The sequence below is a fragment of the Nycticebus coucang genome, chromosome 18, assembly GCF_027406575.1.
Source record: "Nycticebus coucang isolate mNycCou1 chromosome 18, mNycCou1.pri, whole genome shotgun sequence".
Lineage (NCBI taxonomy): Eukaryota > Metazoa > Chordata > Mammalia > Primates > Lorisidae > Nycticebus > Nycticebus coucang.
Genome location: NC_069797.1, coordinates 79,324,207 through 79,333,795, shown reverse-complemented (window position 1 = coordinate 79,333,795; position 9,589 = coordinate 79,324,207). Strand labels below are relative to the sequence as shown.

Here is a 9,589-nt window from a genome sequence, read left to right as displayed (position 1 = left end):
CTGGGAGGCCCAAGCAGGAGGATCTTTGAGGCCAGGATTCAAGAGCAGCATGAACAAGAGAGCAACCCTGTCTCTACTGAAAATAGAAGTATTTATTGGGCATGGTAGTCCTGGCTGCTCAGAAGGCTGAGGCAGGAGGATCGCTTAAACCCAGGAGTTTGAGGTTGCAGAGGCCACCGTACTCAGGGCAGCAGGAAGACTGCGTCTTGGGGGAAAAAAAGGGGTGGATATTGGGGAATATTAATATGCTAGAGGGGTCAGCATCGTGCTAAGGGAACAGCCATTTGGGGGACAGTTGTCGGGGAGGACAGCTGCGTGGGGCCAGCCCTGCGCTGGCAGGAAAGGCCCATGCGAACGGAGTTGGTGAGAACTTAACCCCACATCCCGCGTTAACCTTCAGAAGTCCCGGGACACAGGGACAAGCGACGACGCCCGAGGCGCAGTCTGACCGGCAGGGTCGGGGAGGGCCGCCCATGACCCCCGCCGGCCTCGAGTGGCGAGGGCGGTCGACCACAGCAAGAGACCTAAGCAGGAGGCCCTGGCGAGACGGAGGGCCGGGCTCGTGTGGCGGGTTGTCCTCCTTTACAAAGACCATAGCTAAAGGTATTTCGAGGTGAAAGTGACGACATTAGTCCGCTGGACGCGCCCACGGAGCTTTGCACACCAAGATGGCGACGGCACGCCCCCGCCCATGGCGCATGCGCGCTGGCCGGCCCCGCCCGGAGAGCGGAAGTCGCGTGACCCCGGAAGTTAGACCGGCGGGCGGCGGCCGACGACGTTCGTCACTCGGTGCGGGAGGGAGTGAGAGCCGCGCGGCCAACCCTCCGGTGAGTAGCTCTGCGGGGTGGGGGCGGCGGCGCGGCGGGAGCTGTGGCTGTGCGCGGAGGGCTGCGGATGCCGCCTTTGTCTGCGCCCCGCCCGCGCCTGCGGCGGGGTCTCGGCGGGCGGGGCTGCGACGGCGGGCGGCGGCGCGGCCTGGGCGGGGCGCGCGCGGGTAGTGGCCCTAAGTGCGGGCCCGGGGCGGAGGGCATGTCGCTGGCGGGGGACTGGCAGCGTGGGCGGCCCGCGGCCGACGCCCCTAGTCGAGCGGTGGGGCCGGGGCCTGGGCGGCTGCGTCCTCCCCAGGGACTGAGGCTCCGGGCGAGACCGCCGGGGTCGTCGTGCCCCGGGGCGGCAGGGGGTTGAGCGCGGTTCCCCGGTACCCCAGGCTGTTTGGGGCTCGGATTGCGGGCCCAGGGGAAATGTCAACCATGCCCCGGGTCCAGCCACGCTCGGGGGTGTCAGAGCTGGAGCGCTACAAGGAAGCGGAGGAGTCTGGGCGAGTTACGGGTGAGGGTCTGGGATGTGGGCAGGTCCCTCTCCTGCTGTGAGCTGCGCCGGACCCACCTCCCACGCTGCCCGGAAACATCTGGGTGGGACGAAGTCCCCCTGCTGCCTCACGCTGAGGTCCTGCTGTCTCGGTGTTGCCCCAGGTACTTTGGAGCCTTGGTCTGCAAAGAGGGTCCTGAGTACTGACCGCAGGCAGCATGCCTGAGTTCTAGATCACTGATTCTCACAGTTGGAGACATCCTACAAATGCTTAGGGTCCCTGTGTCTCTTTGGAGCTGGGTGGGATTCTGGCTGGCCCTGAAATCTTGAGTGCTAGGAGCAACCTTCGTTTGTAGGTTGAGTTAGAACAGACCTATGTCCTGTGACTAGCCCGGGAACATCCCTTATCAGGGTCCCCCAGCTCTGGTACCCAATAGGGGTATCCCTTGGGGCAAGGGGACTTGAGCCCAAAACTCTAGGCATAATATAGTGTGGGCCCTGCCGCTTCGATTTGGGGTCTGCACATCCATCTGAGGGGGCTGCACCCTCCTGCTTGTGAGAGGAAGTGTGCCCAGTATCCGTGGGGACAGGCTGCAATTGCTTTGTAGTCCAAGATACCTGGGCTGGGGCCCTCAGACTGTACCAAGGGCACCCCTGATGCAGGTGGGGAATCAGGGAGGCAAGTGTGGGCCCCTGAGTCACAGGAACCTGTTCTCTGGGCTCTTTGTGAAGCTCTCCTGAGCTGACACCCCTGCACCTTTGGGCCCCTGACTACAAGGGCTGCATGCCACCTGGTGAGGCTCTGCCAGCACAATCTGCTGCACCCACAGGTGTCACAGACCCAGGCTACAGGTGAGCATGGCCGAGCAGGAGCCCACAGCCGAGCAGCTAGCACAGATTGCAGCTGAGAATGAGGAGGATGAACACTCGGTCAACTATAAGCCCCCGGCCCAGAAGAGCATCCAGGAGATCCAGGAGCTAGACAAGGATGACGAGAGTCTGCGCAAGTACAAGGAGGCCCTGCTGGGCCGAGTAGCTGTCACTGCAGGTGAGGCTCTGTGCCCCACTCACCCTCAGAGCTCTTGCTGTACCCCCCTCCCAATGGAAGAGGGAAGAGCAAGGGGTGGGCTCTCACTTGCTCTCACTCCCCAGACCCAAACGTCCCCAATGTCATTGTGACTCGCCTGACCTTGGTGTGCTGCTCAGCCCCAGGCCCACTGGAGCTGGACCTGACAGGTGAGTGTGGGGGAGGCCCTGGGTGGGGCTCAACATCAGTTGCTTCCTCTAAAAATAACTTCCGGGGGGGGGGGGGCACTGAGGCCCTCTGGTGGGCAGCACAGGAGGTGCAGCCAAGTGGCAGTTGGGGGTGGGGGCGGTGGGGGCAGCAGGGACCACTGAGCCTCCTGCCCACACAGGTGACCTGGAATGCTTCAAGAAGCAGTCCTTTGTGCTGAAGGAGGGTGTGGAGTACCAGATAAAAATTTCGTTCCAGGTAGGCGGCAGCTTTTGGAGGCACTGGAGTGGGTAGAGGTTGGGGACTGACAGACACTCACCCTAGTTGGGTCCCTGCAGGTGAACAGAGAGATTGTGTCCGGCATGAAGTATATCCAGCACACATACAGGAAAGGCGTGAAGAGTGAGTGAGGCCCCAGAGGTGGGGTGGGGGCAGCCTAGGTGTGTGTTCTGGGGACACACAAGCAGTGCTGGTGACCACCCCCTTCCCTGTGGCCGGCAGTTGACAAAACTGACTACATGGTGGGGAGCTATGGGCCCCGCGCGGAGGAGTACGAGTTCCTAACGCCTGTGGAGGAGGCACCCAAGGGCATGCTGGCTCGAGGGAGCTACAACATCAAGTCCCGCTTTACAGACGACGACAAGACTGACCACCTCTCCTGGGAGTGGAATCTCACCATCAAAAAGGAGTGGAAGGACTGAGCCCCCTGTCTGGGAGGCAGGCAGGGCTGGCGGACGGACAGACGGACGGACGTGCCCCATCCCTTCCCAACCCCTCCCCACCCCATACCAAAGTGCTGACAGGGCCTTTCCCCCGGCTGTCATTTCCACCCTGGTCTGTCTCCTCCTGGCCTGGGCTGGCGGAGCTCCTCCGCCCAGTTCCCCCTCAGCCCTTCAGCCCACAGGCCCCCAGCCTCCTTGGTGGTCTAGTGTCTTGTTGCTGCTTTTGCCTGTGCTGTGGGGGAGAGGCTCCAGCTCCAGCCTCAGCTGCCCTCTCTGTGTCCCCCCAAGTCCCCTCTACTTGTCAAGCCTGAGATCCTGGCTCTCAGAGGGAACAGAACATCATGCAGGGTCTCAGGGGCATGTAGATCCTCATATCTGGGGTGGAGCTGGGTGCACAGTGCAGGGCCTCCCGGGCCAGCCCCGAGCCCCCGACCAGCTCCTCCATCGTCAGTCCCGTCTAACCATGATGCCTTAACACGTGGAATGTGCTGTGGGGCCGCACTAACCTCTAGCCTTGTGTCTGCATGAGCATGTGGTCTCCCTGTCCTTGCCTTGTTCATGATCCTGGTGGCCTGGGGAGGACCAGGTGTGTTGCTGTTGCTTCCCAGCCTGGCCAGCCTCTCCCCCTCCCCCAGCCAGGGCTGTTGGGACGTCTCCAACCACTTGAAGAAGGCCAAATTGCCAAAACTCAAGTAGCCTCCACTCCCACCTGGGAGGCTGAGTATCCTTATGCCTCTGCCTTCTCTGTGCCAGTGGGCTTCTCAGAGCCCCTCCACCACAGAGAGCCCAGACAAAGCCCATGGCCCAGCCTTATCATCACACCTGGGCCCTGTCAGCCTGGAATTGTGTGCCTGGCCTGTCAGTATTTATTGCCTCCAAACGTGCTGTCCTCTGGCTCAGCTGGCCTATCACCTGTGCCCCCAGGCTCTCAGTGCCACCACCCCCAGGCAGGCCCTCCCTGGACCCAGCCAGGACAACCGGGACCAAGCGCACACAGTTGGGAGCCATCTCCTGTGCCTCCCCACCCTGCCCCGGTCTTAGTGCAGCCTCTGCCAGGCCCAGGCATCCACAGGCAGCAGTGCCTGTCCCCGCTTCTCCTTTTCTGACCGGGAAATAAATGCCCTGAAGGAGCCAGAGGTGATTGTGCTGCTTGGCATCGGAGGGTCTGGGCAGGGGTGGGTGGTACAGACAGGGTGTGATTTCCTCCTCTGCTGCTTCTCAGAGCGATGTGGACACTGCTGGGGGGCAGGCAGGACAGAACAGAGGGCCCTGGCTAGATGGAGGGGCCTGCACATGGGGTGTGGTCGCCACTGACTCACTGTAGGTTTTTTTTTTTTTTTTTGCAGAGACAGTTTCACTTTACTGCCCTCGGTAGAGTGCCGTGGCGTCACACGGCTCACAGCAACCTCTAACTCTTGGGCTTACATGATTCTCTTGACTCAGCCTCCCAAGCAGCTGGGACTACAGGCACCCGCCACAACGCCCAGCTATATTTTTGTTGCAGTTTGGCCGGGGCTGGGTTTGAACCCACCACCCTCAGCATATGGGGCTTGTGCCCTACTCACTGAGACACAGGCGCCACCCTTTTTCTTTTTGAGACAGTCTCACTTTGTCTTCCTGAGCAAAGCCCTGTGGTGTCAGCTCACAGCAACCTCTGTCTCTGGGGTCAAGTGATCCTCTTGCCTCAGCTTCCCGAACAGCAAGGACTGCAGGCCCCTGTCACAACACCTGGCTGTTTTTAGAGGGGTCTCACTCTTGCTCAAGGGGTCCACCCACCTCCGGCCTCCCAGACTGCGGGACTACAGGTATAAGTCACTGTGCCTGGCTTCACTAGCTATTCATGATAAGGAAAACTGGAATACTTAGGGTTCATCACACCAGCGCCCCTCACACACACACGGGGCTCATCACACCAGCGCCCCTCACACACACGTGGCATGGCTCCTGACAGCTTCAAGTGGTGGTACTGCTCTTTGCAGTGGGAATATCGCAGTGTTGTCCCTGGAGTGGCAGTCTTAGTATCCAGACATGTTGGGGTGTTGTGAGCCCTCAGCCAGGCCCCCAGCATCCACGCATCCTCAGTAGTGCGCCCTCTAGTGCCGACCGAAGGCCCTATGTAGGCATGGTTCAGGCACTCTGCAGGACTTGCCTCCACCTTGCCAACCAAACGGGACCTCGCTGGAGTCTCCCAGAATCCAGTAATGGGATAAATGGAATGGTGGTCCTTAGGAAATGCACAACCCCAAGCTGTGGGGCAGCCCACTGAAGGAGTGGCTGAGCTGCACCTGGACACAGCTTCAGCTGTGCTAGGAAGTAAGGCCAGGGAGGGAGTGGGCCACAGAGAGCCTCCAGGAGCACTAGTTCTTCACAGCCCCAGCCAAGGCCTCCTGGGCCAAGCAGGTGAGGTGTACAAGGGCAGAAGGCGGAGGGTGGGCAAGAGATGGAGGGGACCCTTACAGCAGAGGGACAGTACTAGGTGCCCTGCAGGGCCACTGGAGAGCTGACTAGTACAGCCACAACTCCAACCCAGCACCTCCATGTCTGCAGGGGCCAGGGGCACAGATGGTGCTACCTCCTCTCTAAGCACCACCCCAAGGACCCCAAGTAACTTCAAATCACTGTCTCTCCCCGCCTTCTGTGGATGGTGGAAAGGGCAGATGAACAGCCCCAGGCAAAAACAGAGGTTCTGTCTCAAATACTCCCCCCCCCCCCTTCAGGCCTGATGCCAGTTTCGAAACCTGCCTTTTCTCTGTGGTCTGAGCTGTTAAAGCCGTTATATTTCATACTTCAGCAGCTGTCCTAGAGCCTGCCCCAGGTCATTCCTACATGGGCCATCTCTGTCCTGGTGCTTCTCAGCAGGGTGGACACTGCCAAGGACTTAGCTGGAGTGAGCGCCCAGATTCCCCAGTGCCTCCAAGGTCACTGACAGGCACCTGGGCCAGAATGGCTCCCACAGACCCAGTTGCCGTCCCAGCCATCCTTACCAAGCCCCTGTGGGTGCCCTTAGAGGCTGACGTGGAGCTGCCTGAGCTGGAGGTCCAGATAGAATGGCACCTTCCTTTGCAGGTGTCCCAGACACAAATCCAAGAGCAGCCATTGTAAGGCTGGGCCAGCGCTCAGCTCTGATCCCCAGGAAGCAAAGACCCTAACCAGCTTCTCAGGGAACTGCTCTGGCCCCAGGCTGGGTCAGGCAGAGGCTGTGGAGCTAGGGTTCCTTGGCCTGGAGCAGACTGACCTCTGCTGAGAGAGTGGGCTCTCAGGTGGCTACCAGAGCCAGGTAGGCCCTTCGGGTCTCTTCTTAGAAGGCCCAACAGAAATCTCCAAGCCCAGGATGTTTGTGTTGTCAGCAGGTCTGTTTACGGGGCAAGGGCCTTCTGAGGCACAGGTTGAACCATAAGTTTAATCTTTCTGCGCTCAAATTTCCCCAGCTGTAGTCAGACATGTGAACTCAGACCCGAAATGCCAAGTTGTACAGACCCAGTGCCAACATCTAGGACTTTGTTCTGGCTCCTCCCCTGGTACAGGATAACACGAGGTGGCACCTGCTGAATGTGCCTGACGTGTCTCTCAGGTCCCAAGTCTAACCTGAGCCATTGGTCCCACTTGTTTGTACAGCCTGGCGCACTGGGACCAGGCCTGGCCTGGGTGCCCCGTGAGACAGCACCTGTGCCTCCCAGTACCCCCCAAGCTTCCACCTTCTCAGCCACTCCCAGATGGACTGTTCTTCCACTGAGGAGGATAACCAGTTGCAGCCCACACAAGATCATGGTCTGTGACATGACCAACTACACACCAGTTATGATTTCTGAGAAACTTCCTTTTGCCAGCACTGTCCTGCACTCACCACACCCTGCACTCAGGCCTCTGGAGCTACAAGAACTGCAGTAAGGGGACTCAAGAGCATTTCCCAGTTGTCCAATAGCCTGCTATTAACCCTCTCAACACCTCTGATCAGATTGTGGACTCAAGGGGAGTTGTTCTGAGAATTCTGGGGTTTTTTTGCTTTTGTTGTTCCAAGTACCTGGGACTATAGGCGCCCACCACAACACTCAGCTATTTTTTTTTTTTTGCAGTTTTTGGCCTGGGCTGGGCTTGAACCCACCACCTACGGCATATGGGGCCATTGCCCTACCCCCTTGAGCCACAGGCACCACCCTTTTTATTGTAGTTGTCATTGTTGTTTGGCAGGCCCAGGCCAGGTGCAAACCCACCAGCCCCGGTGTATGTGGCCACTGCCCTAACCGTTCAGCTACAGGCACCAAGCTGCTTTATTTTTTTTCAGACACAGAGTCTCACTTGCACTTTGTCACGCTTAGTAGAGTGCCCCAGCATCATATCTCCCAGTAACCTCAAACTCTTGGCTCAAGCAATTCTCTTGCCTCAGCCTTCCCAGTAGCTGGGACTACAGGTGCCCCCACAATGCTCGGCTATTTTTAGAGACAGGGTAGGGAGGTGTCTCATTCTGGCTCAGGCTGGTCTCGAACCTGTGAACTCAGGCAATCCACCTGCTTCAGCCTCCCAGAATGCTGGGATTACAGGCGTGAGTCACGGCACCTGGCCTAGAATTCTAATTTTAAAAGATAAGGGTTGGTTGGCCAAGCACAGTGGCTTACACCTGTAATCCCAGCACTCTGGGAGGCCAAGGCAGATGGATTGCTTGAGCTCAAGAGTTTGAGACCAGCCTCAGCAAAAGCAAGACCCCATCTCTACTAAAAATAGAAAAACTGAGGCAAGAGGATCGCTTGAGCCTAAGAGTTGGAGGTTGCTGTGAGCTAAGACACCGAGCCACTCTAACCAGGGTGAAAGCTTGAGACTCTGTTTCAAAAAAAAAAAAAAAAGGGCAGCACTGGGGCAGCGCCTGTGGCTCAACAGAGTAGGGCGTTGGCCCCATATGCTGGAGGTGGCGAGTTCAAACCCAGCCCTGGCCAAAAAAAAAAAAAAAGGGGCAGCACTTGTGGCTCAGTGGGTAGGGCGCCGGCCCCATATACTGAGGGTGGCAGGTTCGAACCCAGCCCCAGCTAGCTAACACAGCAACAACACCACCAACAATCCAGGCATTGTGGTGGGCGCCTATAGTCCCAACTACTCGGGAGGCTGAGGCAAGAGAATCATGTAAGCCCAAGAGTTGAAGGTTGCTGTGAGCTGTGCCGCCATGGCACTCTACCGAGGGTGACAAAGTGAGACTCTGTCTCAAAAAAAAAAAAAAAAAAAAAAAATCAGGTTGGTCATGGTGGCTTATGCCTGTAATTCACTTTGGGAGGATGAGGCAGGAGTATTACTTGAGCCCAGGAGTTAAAAGACCAGCCTGGGCAGCATAGGTAGACCTAATCACTACAGAAAAATAGAAAAAATAGCTAGGTGTGGTGGCATCTATAGTCCCAGCTACACAGGAGGCTAAGACAGGATGATCCCCTGAGCCCAGGAATTCAAGGTTACAGTGAGCTGTGATTGTGCCACTGTACTCTAGCCTGGGTAACAGTGCAAGAACCTGTCTCTAATAAAAAAAAAAATTAATCAAAACATTTGATTAGGGTGGCACCTGTGGCTCAAGGAGTAGGGTGCTGGCCCCATGTACCAGAGGTAGAGGGTTCAAACCCGGCCCCGGCCAAAAACTGCGGGAAAAAAAAAATTTTTTTTATTACTCAGCACTTCTTTATTTATATATTTATTTATTTTTGGAGACAGAGTTTCAAGCTGTCACCTGGGTAGAGTGCAACGGTGTCACAGCTCAGAGCAATCTTAAACTCTTGGGCTTACATAATTCTCTTGCCTCAACCTCCCAAGTAGCTGGGACTACAGGCACCCACCACAATGCCTGGCTATTTTTTGTTGTTGTTGCAGTTGTCGTTGTTTTAGCTAGCCCAGACTGGGTTCAAACCCGCCAGCCTCAGTGTATGTTGCAGTGTATGTGGCTGGCGCCCTACCCACTGAGGTATGGGCACCACCCTATTTATTTATTTTTTGAGAGTCTCAAGCTGTCGCCCTGGGTAGAATGCCGTGGTGTCATAGCTCAAGCCACCTTCAACTTGGGCTCAAGTGATCCTCTTGCCTCAGTTTTTCTATTTTTAGTAGAGACGGGGGAGAAGGGTGTCTCACTTTTTGCTTTGACTGGTCTTGAACTCTCGAGCTCAGGCAATCTACCCGCCTTTGCCTCCCAGAGTGCTAGGATTACTGGTATGAGCCACCTTGCCAGGCCCAGCAGGTCAACCATCTGTGATAGTCCTAAGAAATACTAGAGTCACAAACACAAGGATAGCCCCTGACATCCAAGGGCATACTCCTCATTAGACCTGGGCGTAAGGGTGAATGTGATCCTATCTTCTCT

At 57.3% G+C, this 9,589-nt stretch overlaps 1 protein-coding gene across 2 annotated transcripts; it reads left to right on the top strand.

Moving 5' to 3' along the window:
• The first annotated feature begins 724 nt into the window (after window positions 1-724).
• Window positions 725-4,400, top strand: ARHGDIA (Rho GDP dissociation inhibitor alpha). Of its 2 annotated transcripts, none has more exons than XM_053568125.1 (6): window positions 725-827; window positions 2,139-2,356; window positions 2,461-2,544; window positions 2,724-2,800; window positions 2,881-2,944; window positions 3,044-4,400. In XM_053568125.1, exons 2-6 carry the CDS (start codon window positions 2,167-2,169, stop codon window positions 3,241-3,243), a joined length of 615 nt encoding a protein of 204 aa, XP_053424100.1. In that variant the 5' UTR covers window positions 725-827; window positions 2,139-2,166; the 3' UTR covers window positions 3,244-4,400. The 2 variants fall into 2 exon arrangements, with proteins under 2 accessions (XP_053424100.1, XP_053424101.1); XM_053568126.1 differs by lacking the exon at window positions 725-827 and adding an exon at window positions 1,273-1,472.
• The last annotated feature ends 5,189 nt before the right edge of the window (window positions 4,401-9,589 follow it).

Excerpts from the sequence above, each read along its gene's own strand:
- ARHGDIA (XM_053568125.1), top strand. The coding sequence starts at position 2,167 with ATGGCCGAGCAGGAGCCCACAGCCGAGCAGCTAGCACAGATTGCAGCT. Across the intron at positions 2,545-2,723 it reads ACTGGAGCTGGACCTGACAG|GTGACCTGGAATGCTTCAAG; the intron begins GTGAGTGTGGGG and ends CTGCCCACACAG. Across the intron at positions 2,945-3,043 it reads ATACAGGAAAGGCGTGAAGA|TTGACAAAACTGACTACATG; the intron begins GTGAGTGAGGCC and ends TGTGGCCGGCAG.